Source organism: Heliconius melpomene, chromosome 17 (assembly GCF_056956725.1).
Source record: "Heliconius melpomene rosina isolate 202511_hmr_F chromosome 17, ASM5695672v1, whole genome shotgun sequence".
In the NCBI taxonomy this organism is placed as follows: domain Eukaryota; kingdom Metazoa; phylum Arthropoda; class Insecta; order Lepidoptera; family Nymphalidae; genus Heliconius; species Heliconius melpomene.
This window is the reverse complement of record NC_140405.1, coordinates 12,174,799-12,196,516: the sequence shown is the minus strand read 5'-3', so window position 1 is coordinate 12,196,516 and position 21,718 is coordinate 12,174,799. Positions and strand designations below refer to the sequence as shown.

Sequence of the window (21,718 nt, the reverse complement as noted above, 5' to 3'; positions counted from 1 at the left end):
TCATTAAAACTAAACAAAACAAACGAACGAACGCGTTATATACATATAATGTCACATTTAAGTCAGTTTATCGATTGGACAGAAACTAATAATAGAACAGATGTCGTATGGTCCAAGTTGAAAAGCAATGGATTTAATTAGATTACGTTTTAAAATAAAATATATATATAAGCGTGAGGCATAGTGTTTAACTGTGAACGCTATGGTTGTGGGTTCGATTGCTACTCGGCGGAATGAATTATTTTGGTTTCCTCGCTCTAGTAAAAAGACGTATAATGTCTCAAATTAGGGCCGAAAATAGGGAACGGAGTGTCTTAACACCATGCTCTACGCGGGATAGAACGTGAAGTAAAAAACCTAACCTAATATGTATGTCATTATAAATAGATATTGATAATGTCAATCTATCCTTTTTTGTAAATCTATAAATATTAAAAATCAATATTAATTAAGATAAGGAGGATATACATCACACAATAGTCATATAATAATGAACATCAAAATCGCTAACGCTTATAAAATGAGCTGTTAAAACCGGCTAGAGCCAGAATGAACTGGATTAAAGCCGTTTTCAGTTGATTCAAGCTTCATCGGATATTTGGCTACGGGTTAGATTGTTATCTTCTTTGACTTTCTATTATAAGGTAAATGAAAGTTTGTATAGGAGGTTACAAGTTCTATTCCGTGTAGGGCAATTTTTATATTCCTATAAAATATTTTTATTGATATACAGAACAATTACTTCTATGTAAATTGATATCTGCATGGACTTAAGAATAAAGTTTTAATAACTTAGTAAAATTTGTGTCAAAACACTTCGTTCTCTACTTTTCGCCCGAATTCAGGACGTCACGAGATTCAGTAGCAGTACACTCGTTCAATATTTGTGTCCAGACGGAAATAAAACATTACCTCAGTTTACATTAAGAGATATGTTATAACGTTTAACGAATAGAAAGTATTATAAATGTTAATATATGTCATAAATACTTCATAATCGTAAGGACCTTCTCGCGGCTTCGTCCGCTTGAAATTTTTGCTATGATTATTATTACGTGTTTACTAAACTGAATTAATTTCGTATTTTAATAATATTACCATTTTTAAGACATACATTAGAAACTAAATATAAATATAGTTGATATCCAGGTAAAACTATTTTGAGGACACTGAAACATCGCCCTTATGATTCAACAGACAGTTGTGTTATTTGTTATTTAAGTTTCTTTTTAAACACTTGAAATTAATTTGTTTTTAATATACAGGTTATTTGTAATAACGTAAACGTAAATAAGTAATTCTATTTTTATTCTTATTGTTTCGCTGTTCTAAAATATCTGCAAATTTAATCTTTAAAAATAAAGTAAAATAAAGTCTTTTTTAGCTTAATGATGCATCCCGCTCATAGGGCATCTAGTGGGAATCTGGGATCCTAGGTTATGTTAAGATACACTGTTCCCATACAGACACCGTGGTGAGTGGCGAAACTTAACGCCGCGCTTTGTCTCGTTACCAGATCGAAGAAATGAAAATGTTAAATATTTTCAGTCGCACGCTTGTGCCACTGCGCTACACCTACCTGATTAAATTAAATTCTAATTTAAGTATTCTTTATTCAAATATAGATGATAATCGAAAAAACAACTGTCGCGTACAGTTTTTTATTTTTCGAATATAATAGTGTATAACGTTCATTGCCCTGAATTGACATCGAATTCACAACAATCGCGTTTACAATCAGGCTCTGTACCACTGTACCACGACGACAATATTATAAATGTAAAATCTTATGAAGATGAATGTTTAATCCACCTTCACGCCAAAATTACTGGACCGATTTTAATGAAACTTTAGAATAACATAGCTTATATATTTGAATAACATATACCCGCCTACAATTTACGTAAGTATTTGTAAAATTTGGCTATAATATAACATTAAATTTAGGCGGGTAAAGCCGCGGCTAGGTAACTAGTGTATAAAGTATCAAACATTATCGGTTGCAGTACATCGGGCGGAATCCGTCGCGCGTCGCTTACGAAATGTTCCGACGGTACACGAACATATGTGTGTATGTGAAAATTTTATTATATATTATTATATTGTTTGTTTTAATTATTGTTATTTTTATCATTATTATTGTTTTTAAAGTGTTATAAAATTTTATTGGATATATGTATGTCATATTATGCTGTATTTTTCATTTCTTTCCTTTTTTCATAATTCAGGCCTTTTTTAAAGGAAAAAAAAGGCTTCCGTAACCAAACCACGTCAGTGAAAGCACTAGTACATACATGACTTTACTTATTATAATTTATTAATCAATATAAACTATTACTATTATTGTTAGATATATATTAGTATTTATATTATATACGAATAAATTATAAAAGAAAAAAAAATGTTGGTAAATTTTTCCTAATCTTATAATAGGTAAAATTTATTATCATTTACATGTACTTATTATAATAATATAGTTAATTTCATAACTTATTTCTTCTTACTTACATATTATATTAAATAAATAACCCTTCCTTAGCAGTCGGGAATAATATAAAATAAAACTTTAAACATTTCAGTTGCGACTTTATACATTCACTGTGTGCTAAGTAAAGCAAGCAAACGAAGCAAACTCGAGGGCACAGGGCTGTACACAATATATTAAAAAAATATAAAATTTAATTATTATTATTATTATTATTGCGGTTAATATACATATTGCACATTTTGTTATGTATTAAAGAATATTCCATATATATAAGTGTTTCTATTTTCTTACATACTAAAACTTTTTTTATTTTAAACAATGTTTGCAAAAATGTGAATATGTTAGCGTTGAACAATATCAATATTGTATTTTACACAACTTATAATATATAATACATATTCAAGATATTTATTAATACTTGTTAAAATATTTTAACATCTGTTAATTATTTAAGAAAAATTAATTTATAGCTAAGTTTTTACTGACTGTACAATTTGAACAGGTGTTCTTTGGCTATAGATAATTATTTAAATTCACATTCGTCACGTTATTGTTTGTATGTCGAGTAAATTCTTATTATTATATTTTCTTATAATTTCTTATTTTTTACCCAACCATATACGACGTAATTTTTTTAATTAAAAATTAAAGATATTAAATATATCACATATTTTTTGTTTTGAAGAACTTTAGTAGATAAAATTAAATACAATCTCAAGATTTCTAAATTTGGATTTATTAAGTATTTGACAGGGTAGCGTTACATTAATATTCAAATACATATATAGACACACCCATAGTTGGCAAATATTTGATAGTAAAATTGAGGGTAATGAGTTTTGTTATTACTCAAAAACCATGTTATTAAATGAAATAAATCGAACAAGGCGCGGCGTTGAGTTCCGCTGTAAGTCATCATCATTTGAATAGATAATTAGTAGTCATCCTACAACATTCTACAAATAGCTACTTTAAAATACCCATTTTTATATAAGTGATTTCTTTTTTATTATACAATTAAATAAATAATGAAATAACAATAAAATATATTTTATTATTTGTGTCGACATCCCTAACCCCTCAGTATGCGGCCGATATTTTTTCACTCAAGAACAGGAAACCGACGAGTCGAATTAAAATTATATATATGTAATTTTTTAAGTACCATTTTTTAAACATTATATATTATTACATTTGTGTTATAAATAGATTTTTATAAATATCTTTAGAAAAAGTTATGTTAACAATATGGCTCAATAAAATATTGTTTTGTTAGGAAAATTACAAATGGGAAAAAAATCTTCCTTTTATATTTATTTTATACTAATTTTACTAGTAAATTTCATCGTAAAACTAAAGCCGGCTGAGTCCTCTAGTATATTATAAAATTACAATGTTCTTATTTGAATATAAAATGAAGTAAAGTATGTGTGAATTATTTTTAATTATACATAATTTATGTTAATGGTACAATTAATTATAAGTGTCTCTTCTATTTCATAATTCTAACCAAAATTAAAACAAAAGGTTATATGTTATAGATATACGTATAAAAAATTATGCGTAGGTCTAAGCCGGCGTCTTTTGGAAAGATGGCTTAGGAACGTATGGCTTAGTGGTAAGAGCGCTTGAACGGTTTCTGAGAAGCGTGAGTTCGAATTCCGCTATGTTTAAATCAATTAATATTTTTCTAATCTTAGTTTAAAATAACACTTTAAATATGATAAAAAAAAGTTATTTATTGAACATAAATTTGAATGCATCCTACAAATATGTATAATTCAAAGCTAATAACCGGATTCAGCTAAAAAGCGCTCATTACATTCGGCTTGATGACGCAAAAGATGCGGTTTATTTGTTTCTTTTTAATTAATTAATGTTTTTTTAAATGTTAAAAATAACAAAACAAGATATAATTGCTATATTTGATCTACTGCTTTATTAGCAAATATATAATTAACTGAAAAATTTACTTTTAAGTACTAAACTTTTTTATTTAGAGTGTAATGTAAGTGCGAATGGAAACGTCTTAACACTAGGCTCCCTCTCCTACCCTGCTATGTGCAACGTGAAGCAAAAAAATACCAGATGTAGGTATATTTTATCACCATTTTCACTTAACACCTAATTCCATAAGGTAGGCAGAGGTTTCCCACTTGTTCCATATCAAACCCGCAACCATCGTCTTTACAATCACACGCTGAGTATATTCGTATAGTTTGCGATGGTATAGCTTTTATATAAATAGTTTTCAAACTTTCTATAAAATATTTTACTTTTTATATATATAAAAGGCAAAATAAGATAATTACTATATGTACATTTATGTAATGAGTTAAATTTAATATATTACAAGGGCGCCGACAGCTCACTTACCAAGCTCAATGACACGCGCGAATGAACCAACGTTGCGCCGTGTCGTATAAATATCAAATTATACATAACAAAGAAAATAAGATAATTAAAAAAATCTTTTATTAAAAAAAATATAAAAACAATATATGTATTTACGTAAAAAAATTATATTTTTTTGTTTAAATATTCATTTCGACTCCATAGCATAACTAGGAGTATTGCTGTCTCGTTTTTATTATATCTCTGTCTCACTTCCACGTGAACGTAGCTGTAGCTGTGACTATTTAGATTATTTTTTTTATAAAACTTATTATAACATATTTCTATAAGTATTCGAGCAAAAATAATGTATTACATAATAAATTTTAAAATTTTAAAGTATTGCTATATGAATAATAATTTTTCTAACGTTGTATCCCACATAATTATAGCAGGGTACACAGAGAGAACCTAGTGAGAAGACACTCCGTTTCTCACTTTTTGCCCGAATTTTTCGTGTTCATTGCACTGAGTGTTGTGTGGCGGAGCCCGACGCCGCACTTTGCCTTGGTACCAAAGCGAAGACAATGAAAATATTAATAAATAATAAATCATTCCCCTGAGTGGAAATCGAACTCAAAACCGTCGCATTTACAGTCAGACACTTGTCAGACCTCTACGCCACAACGGGCTCTAAATTATATTTTTTGTGATGAATCTTAAATATGCATAGCATGCAATGTAATAGATATTACAGACAGACAGAGAGTTCCGTACCCAAAAGGTAAAACTGGACCCCATAACTAAGACTCTCTCTATTAGGACATTTATTTTAGCGGAGCTCAACGTTTTTGTGTTACCAAAGGGATTGAACCCACAACCATCGCTTATAGTCAGAAGCTGTACTACTTTGACACGAGGGCCTTTGGATCTATTACAAGAAGCTTATATGACTAAGTCTTATTTACATTCTTAGTTTCTTACTAAAAATAACATTTCTATGAATTAGTAACAAAGAGTTCTATATTTAAATTAGGATAAAATACTAGTATGGTGCATTAATAAGTGCAGTAAGTGCATTTAGGAATAGTTGGACAGCGTTTGACTGTAAATGTAATGATTGTGGGTTCGATTTCCATTCGGGGAATGATTATAATATTACCTAAATAATATTACCTATTAAATATTTCTTTCTCGCGCATAATTGTTCCCATGCGCCACTACGATCGAAAAAACAATTACGAATTAAATTCGAATCCACGACTACAGAATATTAAAAGGAATCAATAAATAATTTGAATATTCAAGTAAGCATCGCCGCGCCAAAACACAAGTTTTGAAGCACTGAACCTAAAGTAGGTTAAAATTTCGAGATCTTATCATTTGTGAAACTTAAAAATTATCACATTTATACAATGAAGTGTTTAAATATTATATCTGGGGCCCTCGTGGCATAGTGGCACAGTGTGTGACTTTAAACATCACCGTTGTGGGTTCAATTCTCATGAAAAGGAATTAATTATTTTGATTCACGGTTCATGAGATAGAGTCTGGTGACAGACGGACAGACAGAGGAGTTATAGCAATAGAGTGCGTTTTATTCAATTTGGGTACGGAACCTAAAAAATAAACAGGTGAAATAATATATATAGGTTGAATGATTTGTTCTCCATATTATTTGAAAGACCTTGGTAACGAATTCAATTAGAATTAGTAATAATCAATCAAAATCAAATTAATTCAATCAAGTTGTAAATAATTGTAAATATTACTCATACCCTGAAATAAAATATTTAACATTTTCATTTCTTCGTAACGGCAAATAGACAAAGTGCGGCGTTCAGTTTCGCCACTCAACCCGCAATGCCAGAATTCGGCGGAAAGTAAGAAACAGAAGTGTCTTAATGAGAAAGGAATGTCTTAACTTCCCCTTATTGAAATCCAATCCACAATTGTCGCATTTACAGGCGAACATCCCTAACATTAATATTAAAACATTTTGGTTATTTTTCTAAGTCGGTTAAGTAAAATTGATTTCTTTACACTGTTAGTAAGAGCGGAGCGAATTAGATTACGAAACTATATCTATCTCTTTCGGATGCATATAACTAAACGACGTTAGAGCGAGACGGGGACAGTCGTAAAAAATAAACGAGAATTGAAATTCTTTTAATGAAAACTATAGAATATGCAAATGAAATTGTTTTTTTTTTGTTTCCTTTTTTTAATACAGTATTTTTGGAGTTGTTTGAATTTAAAAAGAATTATTTTTTTCTATTTCTTTATGTTATTTTTTAGGAATCAATAGAAATAAATGTTTCTGGGAAAGATCAGTTTACCCACTCAGTCTGTAGGCGATGGCTGTGGTTTAACTTCCATTTAGAATGAATAAATTAATTACTTCCATATCGCTTCAAAACGACAGAGTGTCTCCAATTCCGTATATCCGAATAGAGAATGGAGTGTTTTAAGAAATGTCAATTTAGAATTAAAATCAATACTTATTTATATTGATAAGCTGAAAATTTTGTTTGGTTGAAGTCTCTAATCTCTCGAAAAACAGAGTGAATCTACACTTAATTTATTTAACTAGTTGATAAAAAAAAGTTGTCACTTTATAATTTAGTTTGTTTTACAATTTTAGTGGCACAAAACGTCTAGTTCAAACCGGTTATAACTGAAAGATAAGTTAACTAATTAAGTAATATTCAAAACTTTTCGTAAATATCGTTTATATTTCGTGACTGTGATGTGACTGTTTCGTCCCATAATTATGACAAATAATCAAAATAAATTTATTTAAAAAATTTAAAACAAGAAAGAAAGAAAAGAAAATAAAAGAAAAGACGCCGTCGTAGCAGCACAAGGGTGTGACAGTAACGCGACGGTTGTGGGTTCGATCCCCACTCGAGGAAGTGAAATGGTGTCGAGGCAAAGTGCGGTGTTGAGTTCCGCCACTCAACACGCAAGCTTTCAGAATTCGGGAGAAAGTGGGGAACGGAGTGGCTTAACACTAGGTTCCCTCTTCCAACCTTGCTGTATGCAGGATACAGCGTGAAGCTGATTTTTAGATTTTTTAAAGACAAAAAATATAGGAAAATATTCTATTAAAAAAGTTTTATTCTTTTTTTAATACACTTATGACATCATTCTGTTTAACAATATTAATAAGCATACAATATTTACAAGTAGGTATTGAATTAAGTATATTTAAATGGTTATTCTTATTACAAATATTAACCATAGTGGCGCAGTGGCACAGCGTCCGACTGTAATCGCGGCTGTCGTGGGTTCGATTAGAGGAATTAATTATATTCACTTCCTCTGGTACCACCACCACTCTGGTACCAAGAAGAAATCGCGGCGTTTATTCCTGCCACTCAGCACGCAGTCTCTAAAACCGGAAAGCGGGTAGGAAATGTCATTAAAGTAAATTGTCATTAAATTTCTTCCTAAAGTGTTTTTTTTTCACTTAGTGTTAAGATCCCCACGAACCAATTATCTCAACAATACGTATTGAGTGGCGGAACTCAACCCCGCGCTTTACCTCGTTACCAGAGTGAGAAAATGAAAATAATAAAAAAAAATAAGCAAATCCATAAAAACAGTATAGTATTACGACAAAGAAATTACACGATTGTGTATTAATATTTATGTGGCTCCACTTCATATTATTGCAACTTGTTTTCTTTACCTGTGTCCATATTTGTATAAGATTAAGAAAAACAAGAAAATTGTATTATATCAACTATTTTAAAAAATTTAAATAACATTTTTTTAAACAGTCTAAGTAAAGATATTAATATATTATTATTATAACCAACTGGTCTACTACTCAGATTTTCTTATTAGTGATAACGATACAAAACATACTAAGAATACAAAACCAAACAGAAAACTCTCCACATTCTCGTCAAAGAGGAAAAGAAAATAAAAAAATATGAAAAATCCAAATAAGGTTACAATATTGTTCCACTCAACCCGGCAACCTTTAATACACACACACAAGTACAACTAATTTTATGCTTCACGAATACTAAAACCACCAACGAACTATAATCGACCTTAAAATTATTAGTAATAAGATTTAAAATTGCTCAAACTGCAAGAAAAACCGCTTAAAATAATGATATTTCAATCTTATCAGTGAATAGATAATATTTAAATTCTTACGGTGTTGAGTTACGCCACTCCGCACGCAATGTCTTGATAATTGGGCGATGCGTAACCGGAGTATCTTAACACTAGGGTACTTCTGACCCTGCTATATGCGGGATAATACACGTGAAGCGTGTATTGCCCTAAAACATAGTCTAATTTGAAATCGGTTAAATTGTAAACTTTTGTATAGAAAAAAACTTTAAATATACATATACTGAAGCTGAAGAGTTCGTTTGGTTGAACGCCCTAATCTCAGGAACTACTGGAAAAATCAGCTATATTAATCATTATACAGATATATAGCAGAGGGTTGAAAGAAGAAACTTATGGAAAGTCACACCACTCTTCACATTCCGCCCAAATTCTATATATTGCGTATTTTTAACTCCACGCTGTATCCAGGGCGTATTAAATATTAATTCCCTCGAGTGGGAAGCGAACCCAGAACCGTCGCGTTTACTGTTAGATACTATATCACTGCGACATAGTAATATTGTATTACTATTAAAAAAGTAGATTCTTTCTGTGTAGGTACCCTGCTATATACGGGATACACTCTATTACAAGTGAAAAAAACAAAACAGTGGGTTTTTTCTACACTAAGTTTAAAAATACCTAGTAACATAAAGTATCACTTCAATTCATTTCATTTTCATACAATATTTTTCTAAGAGAACGATCGTATAGTGTCCTTGGCCGCGATACCTAAACTATTAAAATTCTGTGTACGTTTGTGTTTAATTTGTGTTTTTTTTAAATTTAAATATATGTATGGACGAGGCCATCACTTATGGTGGTTGTAGGTTCGATATCCAATCGGAAAGTACTGTACACTTAATAGGAGAACCAATTTTTACATACCGCTTCAAATACTTAAATTTAAAGTATTCTTTTGCTAGAGATATTCCGCTGTAGGTAGTGGGAACCTGGGAACCTAGTAAGTAGTCTTAAGACAAATAACTACTCGTTGTATATAACATATGAGACATTTTAAGTGTGGGAAGTAACTCTACTCGCAGGGTTACATCCAAACGATTAACGAGGTTTATAGCCTTTCCCAATAAATGGACTAGGTATAATATATTTTCAATTTGAACCAGTTGTTTCAGAGATTAGAGCGCTCAACCAAACAAACTCTTCATATTTTATAATGTTAGTAAAGGTATTATACAACAACTTTTCTTTCAGTTAAACTTGTAACCGAATAGCGGTTTTTATGCTGCTTTCACTTAATTTCATACTTATTAAGATTTTGCTTTATATTATTTTATTTTCTTCACCCTGTATCCCACAAATAGCAGTGTGGTCAGAGGGAACCTAATGTCATAGGAGACTCCGTTCCCACGCACCGCACAATTAACATTCCTTCATAAATGAACTATAACTAAACAAAAATATTTTTTTAATTCAAACCAATAGTTCATGAGATTAGCGCGTTCAACCGAACTAACGTTAATTTTATAGCATTAGTATAGATTCTTACATAACATGTCACGACATTTTTATACGATACGACAAATCGTATACCCTAAAAGCAATGTATAATACTCTTGTAGCAAAATCGATATACCATATACGTTTGTTAATAAGTAATGTATGTATGGACATGAAGTTTCAGTTTTCAAACCGATTGTAGAAAATAGTATGTAGGTATAATCGAATATTTTATTTTCAAGAATAAAAATGGCGTTAAGTTCTGTCACTCGACACGAAATGTGTTAAATGCAAAAACAGATCAGAACAGAAGTGTCAAAACACTAGATTCTCTCTGTTTTCGCGAAAAACTAAAAATTTCGTCGTAAAATGACAAAGAAAATAAAATTTATAATTCCATTTCATCTCTAAGTCGTGGCGACTGACTGTAAACGCGACGGTTATGGGTTCTATTCCTTTTGAATACCTAAATTATTATTTTTTCTCATTTCGCTCTGAAGAAAGAAGGCGTGGCTCTGTGTTCCGCCACTCAACAATCAATGTCTCAAAATTTGAACGGTGAGTAGGGAATGGAGTATCATAACACTACGTTCTCTCTGTATACGCGGGATTCAGTGCGAAAATAAAAAAAACTTAAAAAGTAAATATTTTTATGGAGTTCAACGGAGTGTTTATTTATTACACTATTTTATTTCACATTTCTACGCAAAATGAAGAAAAAATTAAAATTTTCATTACGTCTCTGTATAGGAGTGTATGTAATATGAATATTGGCATCCGTGCGCTGTCAAATAATTGGTGAATTGAGATGCTTTAGAGTAGAACGTTGCTTTTTGTTTTTTTTCTAAGTTTCTTTTTTAATAGATTAATTGATTTCTTTGTGTTTGTGTGTGTGTGTGTGCTTGTGTGTTGGTGTGCCTGCGTTGATGTGTGCGACTGTGTGTGGATGTGTCTTGTGTCTATTATTTTTTTATAAAATTTAATAAATGCTAGATATAAATGATTGTCGCAATTATAGGAAAATAATGAGATGAGTCGTTTTTCTAGTAATATTTGTAGAGAAGTAAAGATAAATAATTACCAATTAGTATTAAATCAAGGTTTAAATTGATATGTGAAATTTATAAAAATATTGCACGTATGTAAAGTTTAATTTCCATAATTTATATGATTCATACAAATTGAATAAATAGGTTAAACCATTAGAAATTAGAACAAGCATCGTATTGTATATCCATCTCCCTTTCACGACTCTATGTTACTTGAGACAGATAATTTTATGACATTGTGAAATTGTGACGCCATCTTGTGACGCAATCATGTGTCTGTACGCGAAGGTAGCTAGTTCAATTCCCATTATGCTATACTGCATACATATAAATATATTTTTTATACATAATCAAATTTATGATAGTTTTGATTTCTGTAATTTAAGTTGAAATTTTCACTCGTTCTCGTAATATAATACGTTCGTGTAATTATGTCGTTGACCTCGTAAAGTTATCGGTAAATATTTAACGCGTTTGTATTATTATATGTTACAACAGTACTTTTTTCAAAAATAAATCCATACTTTTTTAAGTGGTAATATATATTTTATAAGTAATATAATATGTAAAATACTACAAGTGACGTAGAATTGACGTAAGGTCAGATTCTTGAAAAGTTTAATGTACCTAGTTTCGAAATAGCAAAAATTATAAATTTATTTGTATTTACTTATAAATATAACAAAACGACATAATTCACAATTTTATATAAAACAAAACAAAAACAGTTTCCCGGTTGTTCTCGCAAAGTGGGGTAGGCAGTGGGAAAATACTGTTAAGACATTGTGTTACCCACGCACCGTAAAATTTTGGAGACATTGTGTGCTAAGGGTTTTTTTAAATAATTTAATTATAATCATTTTCTGGAATCAAACATGCAACCATCACGTTTACAGTCATACGCTGTCCTACTGCTACATGATGACCTTAACAATTTCTCATACCTTTTTGATTTACACATCAATTTCCACAAATTCAAGACATTTCAATATTTTAAAGTAACGGTATAGTAAAAATAATATATTTAAATAAAATCATATAATTTAATTGAAATAACGACAAAAATACGAGCAGTTTGAGGATTGCCCATCATCTTATCTCTACGGACATAAAAAAAGGTATTTACATCGTTCGACTCAACAAAATATTGTTATTATTACTTTCTGGACAGTCCTATACAAAACTCTTTACTTCTTTTTTCTCCCATTTTTTCGCAGATAATATATACATTTTTTTAATTGCAGCTTCGCCCGCGTCATATCATTATTACTAAGTATTGTATAAGACACACGACACATTCTAAGTGCCAGAGATAACTGACCCTAAATAAAATGTATTACAAGCGACTAACGTCACGTAATATAGCCTTTCTCGGTAAACGGAATATCCAATCCCAAAAAAAGTTTTGTTAAATCAGTAGTTCTTGAATTTTGCGCTTTGAAACAAATATACTCACCAGTTTTCTAATACTTATATATAAACAGTACAGATAGATAGACAGAATCTAGTTTATTTAAACAAAATTGAAACCGTAACTATTGCTCATTAATAATGCCAAATACAACGCAATTGCGTCACCTATGGGAAAATAAAATGTATGAGAAATACCTTTATTTTTCTTTATAATAAAAATTAGGCAACTTTTGTATTTCATATTATTTTCTATTAACATAATATTCGATACATTAATTTCCTGAATTATCATAAAATTTTTGCATGTCACGCAAACATCATTAAAATAACATAAATATTTATTTAATAAAATGTAATCGTTTGATCAGACTGTGATATTTGAACCCGCACTATTATGGTAACACACGCACGAGGCGACAGTAGCATTGGTAATAATATTTGTATAAAGTTTTAATTTTCATAAAGTCAAAATAGGTTAAGTTATTACTTAGATTTTGTCCTTAATATCGTCCTTGAATTAAATTTTACGATTATAACAATGAATGTAATATAATTTAGCTATTGGCCTGCATCGATAAATTAATTATCCACCACACATATTTTCAATGTGAACAAGTAGTTCTTGAGATTCAACCAAACAAATTTTATATAATATTAGTGTAAATTATAATAATACGATTTGAAACTATGGATAAACGTCCATCATTTCGTTATTTTCGTGTCAAGTAGAATTTCTTAAGATGTCTTTAATTCTTATTTTAATATTATTCTTAATAATATAATCACCAGTGATCATGATAGTACCGACTCATTCCTTATCAGTTATTTATACAAAGCGAACCCGCGATAAGATACAAATGCACACATGCACACATAGACGCCAACTTGTCAATAAGGACAATTCGGTTTGGATATTAAATTATAGAAATCTTAATTTTATTTAATATGAATTTCTAAAACTACATCTATATTAGTTTTTAATTAAAAAAATATATATGGCTGTATTAGAATTAGTATTTGTGGGTTTGATCAACGTGTGAGAAGATGTTCGTATTTAAATTATTGGATTCCATTAAGCCAACATGCCAAGTATCCAAAAACAAAAAATGGAGAGTACTCTCAGTACTCTCTTCTTTCGTGTAATAAAGAAAGGGTTATAAACACAGACAGTATTTTTGTTTTTCTTAAATATGTCACGTTTAATAAACAAACAAGAATCATCTGCAACAATTATACGCATATTATAGATTTAAATCCTGCGCAGAGCAGATTTTTATTATTAAAAATTCGACGAATACGGAGGGAGAGAGAGAAAGAGGGAGGGAGTGAGACAGTTACAGAATAATTCACTTTTGTATATTTGGGAAAAATTGATTACATTACAGCTTCAGTTACGCTTACAACTATAGTCAAGTAGGAATAGTAAGATAAAAAAACAATTGTACAACAGAGTATGGGATTGCGTAATCTCAAAAAAACTATTAAAGATAAGAGATAATATGATGAAGATTGTGACATGAAACATTATATCAAGGCATACATATTCTCCAAAGAATTATTCTAGAATATTAAATTTTTATGGTGATCTAAAATGGAGTCACATGTCACGGAAAAATATCGGGAATTCGGTTTTATTCGAAAAAAAAGTGTAATGACAAAAAATCATTTGAATCCAATCAAAGAAGTCAAGTTTCTGACAAATATTAATAAATTATTAAGAATTTTAGTATTAGCCTTTTATATTGCAATAGCAGTGGGTATTGTTAAACGTACAGCGGTGACTGTCATAATATCAGCAATAAACGTTATTTAAATAGCTTTAACAAAGAATTCAGAAGTTTATTACGAGTACAAAATTAGTTTATTAAGATAACAACACGGTGATAGATTTTGATTATTTAATTTTTAATAATAAATATTTTTTACTCCGTGTCAATATACAATCTTGAAAACTGCACTTGAAATGGTTGTGCCGCTTCTGAGATTAGCACGCACAAGCGCACAGGCAAACAGGCCGACCGACAAACAACCAAAAAAAATTAAAATCATTGTTTTGAGTTCAAGGGATGAAATGTAATAGATTTTCTCTTATATCTTCCGTATACAGACAGCGATCAGTTATAATTTTATTATATGTGTAGATATAATAAGAAAATAATATTAAATTTATGTATGTACAAGTCGTCTCTACATATTTTAGTTCGTAAGTTTGAGCGCATCGTGAATGTATTGTGTACACGCTTGAACAGTTTTGATCTTTTATTATTTATTATTTTTATTTGGATACTTCTTTAAAGGAAAGTTGTTTCCAAGTTGACATCGAGACACTTATATTTATTGAATTTTCTAATAGTATTTATATTTCTATTTCTAGATGCCTGAATAACGAAAGTTCAAATATATGTGATGTAGCGTTAAGTTTCGGAAATTATCAAGCAATGTCTTGGGCTATCGGGAAGAAAGTGGGAATTGGAGTGTTAAGTCGTGTTAAGTTCTAATCACAAGATTCCCTTACCTACCCTGCTATGTGGAAAAACAAACAATAAAATTTGTATATCACTGTTTCAGTTACTCCGCATAGACTACACTACACCAATATAATATGCATGTTATACAAACATGCATATTATATATAAGCTATCTCTTTAAATCAATCTATCTATTAGTGAAGCGCAACTTTGTTTAACACACTATAGTATAAATCAATATTTTTGAAATGTTACAAAAATATTGGTATTTTGAAATAAGTCCATATAAATGTATAAATGTTAATAATCGCATTATATGGAACATACTATATAGTATGTTATATATAAGTATAGCGATTATTGACATTTATTTATTTATTTTACCCAAAAACCTTTAAATTTATAAGCTAAACCACTCGTTTTACAATATATGCGAAGAGTAACAGTAAATATAGTCGAGTAGATTTATAGACAAAAACTTATACAACTTATACATATAATTTTGATAAAATCAGTTTGGATGTGTCATTATTTCTTATCTCAATTTAGTAATTTGATCATATCAAGTGATATAGCAAAAATGCTATTGATTATAAAAACATTTACTTACATTATAATTACTGAATGATTAATTTATCTGTGAAGTTAAATTTAAAAAAAGACAAAAGTGGTTTTAAAAAACATAATATACCTTTATTTCCCGCTCGTATTAAAGTTAAAAGTGAATTTATAATAAAATTACGTCTTACCGAATATACATATTAAAACGAAAATATTGCGATAGCAGGCTGGCAATAACTGGCTGACATTTATTTTTTAAAAATGAGAATATTAATAAAAATGCATAAAAACATTTCACTACACTTCCCATCTATAATCTATAATAACATTAGATCTATGATTTTTGTCTAAACTATAAAAATATTTAAAAATGTATGTAAATCAAGTTTTGTAATTACCACCATCCTTTCACTGAACAGTTATGTTGATAAGACGAACTCATTAATTAAACGACAATTATAAATTTGGCAAGTTACCAGTTACATTCGTTCATCAAGGCCGACGGAATAACATCATGAGTTAGCTAATTCGAGTTTTAACTCAACTGGTGGTAACAGTTTCAAGTCCAGAGCAAGGTGATTTTGTACGATTATATGTATAACTTAAAACAAAAACCTGCTTGTCGCTTAACCACTTCCATATGGTGTATGGAAGAGATCCCTAATTATTAAGATATAAGTCCTTCTTTATAAGTTTATTTCATATTTTTAATGTGTACAATATTTGTTTATAATAATTATAATTAGTAATATTTATAATACAAACCTGGAAATTTACTAAATTATCTAGGAGTTTTTTTTACAATAATCATATTTTGTAAAATAATATAAAAAAAAATAAAAGTAAAAAAATAAGAGTCTCTGTTATCTATTCACTAATTACATACAAAAATAACATTTGTATAAAGCCTTCAAATACGAATCGAACCTACTACTTAAGCCTAAAAAGGTAAAAAACTAAAGTATCAAGACCACATAACGCTACAAAAGCCATAAAGTACAACACAATTACTGAAACGACCTCCCATACAGTATTCAACTTTATTACCTTGTAATAAGATACTATTTAGATTCTTCATTTTATGATGTATGGTACAAAGAAAATTATAAATATACATTTATTTTTATTTTCTATATATTGTAAAAGCGACGGTTGTGGTTTCGATTCCCCTTGGTGGAATGAATTATTAATATATATAAAATAAAAGAACATTACATATCGAGTAGAGGATATAAACGCCGAAAGTTTGGCAGAGAGCGGGGAACGGAGTGTCTTACACTACGTTCCTGCTGCCTACTCTGCTTTATGCGAAATACAACGTGAAGATAAAAAAAATACAAATTTATTTACTATTATTCTTCCGAAATAAAACAAAATATGAATAGAGTAGTAAAAAATAAACACATATCTAATGATGATGATGATATGAAATGATATTATCAAAAAATCGATATAAATAAGAAAATCGAACCCGCTACCTCTTCTTATTTAGACATACAAGTAATTTCATCCATGAAATAGTTGCCGTTACCAAATAGGGATTAGAGTGAGACAGATGAATAGTATTAGAGCGAGACAGAGCTATACGAGTTTACTTAGTGTTTAAAATTTATTATGATTTTTACTCAAAACGTTTAAGTTTTTTTATTAAAATATAAAAAAAGAAATATTGTTTTTATTTTAGCTTAAGCACAGTACAGAACAGTTTATCAACAGAACAGTTTTTTTAAATAAACGTATATAGTAATAAACGTATATATCTCGTCTTTTAGTTGTATGTTTGACTATACTATTAGATGGCAACGGCTTCGATTTTTTCTAAAGAAGATATTGCACGGCGTTAGGTTCCGTATTTCACCTCACAATATAATTATACAAAACAAGCGAAACGTGACGGAATTAAAGATTATTTAATTATTTTTTCTTCACGCTCTATCTCGCATATAGCAGGGGAAGTTGAGGGGTTAAGACATTTCGTTCTCACTTTCCACCCAATTTTCGAGACATTGTGTGTTGAATAGCGTAACACAATGTTATTCTGTCTTGTTACCAGAGCAATAAAACGAAAATAATTCATTCGCCCGAGTGGGAATCGAATCCACAACCGTCACGTTAACTTCTACATAATTATTGTGAATATGAAAGTTTATAATTTGCATGTTTGTTACACTTTCACGCAAAAATTAATGAACGAATTTAGATTAAACTCTACAGTTACGTAGCTAATACTTCAGAATAGCACATAGGCTACGATTTATGTAAGCATTTTGTATAATTTGGCTATAATATAACAATAAATTTATCGAGTACAGCCGCGTTTGAGTCGCTAGTCTATATACATTAACTTCTGTCTGTACATGAAAGATGGCCGACTTGACAAAAAGTATTATCGAATGGATTTATTACTGTAATAGAACCCAAAACAATGATTTTTGTAAATTGTTTGTCTGTGCGTTTGTCCACGTTAATCTCAGGAAGGGCTTCCCCGGTTTAGATTTCACTATTGCATTTTGAGAAGCTTCCTTTAACATAGTGTTTGTTTTATTTTCATCGGTTCATAAATAAGAAAGTTAAGTCAATTCAAAGTATTCAGTTCAACAAAACTGCTACTTTTTTTTAATAGAATTGTCTAAAACTTTAGTTTTAGACGTATAGATATTGTTTCTAAAGTCATAATATTATTAGAACACGAAAGTATCTACTTAAGATTAGTAAATAAATAATAGTGTAGTTCAGGCGGGCGAAGCCGCGAGCAGGTCGCTGGTAAAATATAAAATTCTCACCTCGCCATGTATGTGCCTGCCATCAGGAGTGTTTTCAGGTAGGAAGTATAACCGCAATGACACTAGCGTTTGATCCGATACTCTGTCTGTCCAAAGCAATTGAAGTTCACCTGTGGACAAAAATAATACATCGTTTTAAAATCTCGCTTTTCTACACCAAGTAATGTAAGTGCTACAAAATGTGCTCGGAGCTTTAAATTGTATGAGCCTAAAGTCCAATCATTTACTAATAACCCCTGAAACTTCCATTATTCGAGTCCTGGCTCCAGCATCACACCAGCTCGTTGATACCATAATATTGTATTGTCACCGAAGCTACGTATAATTGCCAAGTTTGAGCAAATGAACTGATAAACAGCGTTAAGTTCCGCTACTACAATCTCTACTTACCAATAGAAACCAACTCCGAGTCCTGCCATATCCTGACAAAGAAGAAGTCACCTATAGCCACAATTTTCTCTTTAGGCCCGGTCAGTCTGATCGCCTTGTAGAACGTGTACTGCCCGTGATGACCGCATGGTGCGCCCACGAGCTGGAATTAAAAAGCAACTTTGACTGACTTGACTGACATAACTGACATCATATTGTTAGTGTATTTCGACCTACTAATACTACTACTACTGAGGATGGATGCGTGTTCCACTTTGAAGCAAAATTTACTGACCAGAATAGTCTCATGACTAGGTTTTCTCTGTCTACTGAGCGAAAAGATAAAAAGCATAGTCATACTAGTGAAATATGCGAATGAGCGGAATCGTCTGAAACAGTCTTTGAATAAATTTAATTAGCTTTTTGAGTTTTTTTTAAATAAATCAAGAACATTTGAACGCAAGTTACGAGCGGATGTAGATATTTTTGTGTAGCGTTGACATAAAAATGTAGTATTATAAAATACAAATATATCCATATTTATTGTTTTTAGTTTACTTCTTTGACAAATTAGGTAAGATTTTTTGTTTATTATTAAACAATGGTGAAATTCCATAAAGAATACATCGCTCATTTGGTGCAACAATGACGTAATAGTACTTAATTTAACAAAATAAAAGTTAAATATTCTATAATGTAACTAGGGGAAAATGTAAAATTAGAGACTATCGTGGCGCAGCAAGTCTGACTGAAAACGTTCATTGTTATTCATTCGATTCGGGGCAATTAATTATTTTCGTTTTCTCACACTGGTCAGATAAAATGCGGCGCTTAGTTCCGCTATTCAACACGCAATATCTCGAATTTATAATAGAAAAGTAGAACATTAAATAGAGGAAGCTGAAAAAATAAATAAAGCCTGCTACAAATTGATATTATTGATTCAAATATACCCACGTATTAAATTTACCTAACAGTGTTATTGTAATATATAATTTAATTTTAGGCTCATAAAGTTTATATTTGTATAAACAAACAAATCGATTTATATAAAATATTTACCTAGTTCTAATTAACATTTTAACAAACATATGGACTTTCTTATGAAAGAAAACATCTATTCACTGGGTAGATCAATTATAAACCTTCACTTTTTAAATCGCTTTATTATGAACACTTTCTACTTAAGACTGACACTTAAACACTCAGCACTTAAACTATCACTTAATAACGTTTGCTTAGAGCTTGCTGGCAGTATTACAACGTCGGGAAGACTGTGCTCATTTCTGTTTTTGGGGTGTTTTATAGGTTACAATTTCCCTCCAAAACTAAGCTTACCGGATGTATCTCATATTCATAATTCACAATAAAGATAGTTTCAGTGCTGCCATCATTTATAACATAACATAACATAACATAGTAACTTCAACACAAATTACACATTTCGTTTCATTCTAATTAATCATTTTCACATTTTTACTATAAACTCAATGAATTCTACCGCTAACATTATTATATATTAATAAAAGTACTTCATTTATATTTTTATCTTCAGTCATAATAACATCATAACAACTTCTCTTTATTTAAATACACAACTTACACATTTCGTTTCATTCTAATTAATCATATTCACATTTTTACTATAAACTCATAATGAATTCTACCGCTAACATTATTATATATTAATAAAAGTACTTCATTTATATTTTTATCTTCAGTCATAATAATATCATAACAACTTCTCTTTATTTAAATACACAACTTACACATTTCGTTTCATTCTAATTAATCATATTCACATTTTTACTATAAACTCATAATGAATACTACCGCTAACATTCGGCCAATCCTGACGTAAACGCGCCCTCGCGTTTAGTAGCGATTAAACAAAACTAATAATTAATACATAATACATAATTTAAACATAAAATAATATAAACACTAGAGTTTTTAAGTTTTATAGTCAAATCACTAGTTTTCATCACTTTTACTATTTTTATTACTATTTTTAACCGCCATACGTACCTACTAACACTGACTCTTTACTAACACTGACTCTTTACTAACACTGACTCTTTACTAACACTGACTCTTTACTAACACTGACTCTTTACTAACACTGACTCTTTACTAACACTGACTCTTTACTAACACTGACTCTTTACTAACACTGACTCTTCACTAACACTGACTCTACTAACACTGACTACTAACACTGACTCTTCACCGACTTGAAGCCTTCTGCAAGGCTTTCACTTTTCCCTGGTTTTGATGAATGTACGCCGATTGCATGCTTTGCAATCAACGCACTAATATCGATTGCAGATCACTGCAACCGACCCACTCGGCCGGCACCGACCATCGAATGTAACCCTGAAAAAGACTCATTATTCACTTATATCGAGTGCAACTTTGCACACGACTCTCTTATTCACTTATATCGAATGCAACTCTGCAAACGACTCACTTATCGAATGCAACCCTGCAAACGACTCACTATTCACTTATATCGAGTGCAACTCTGCACACGACTCTCTTATTCACTTATATCGAATGCAACTCTGCAAACGACTCACTATTCACTTATATCGGATGCAACTCTGCAAACGACTCACTATTCACTTATATCGAGTGCAACTCTGCACACGATTCTCT

General features: G+C 30.3%; 1 protein-coding gene across 1 annotated transcript in view; it reads right to left on the bottom strand.

Moving 5' to 3' along the window:
* The window catches only part of LOC146530321 (uncharacterized), a 55,414-nt gene that overhangs the window by 18,907 nt on the left and 14,789 nt on the right, over nt 1-21,718 (bottom strand). The window contains exons 2-3 of the mRNA XM_085200815.1: nt 19,082-19,223; nt 18,692-18,801 (exon numbers count right to left, since the gene is read on the bottom strand). Coding sequence (XP_085056941.1) covers nt 18,692-18,801; nt 19,082-19,223 — 252 coding nt within the window. The remainder of the gene's footprint in view (nt 1-18,691; nt 18,802-19,081; nt 19,224-21,718) is intronic.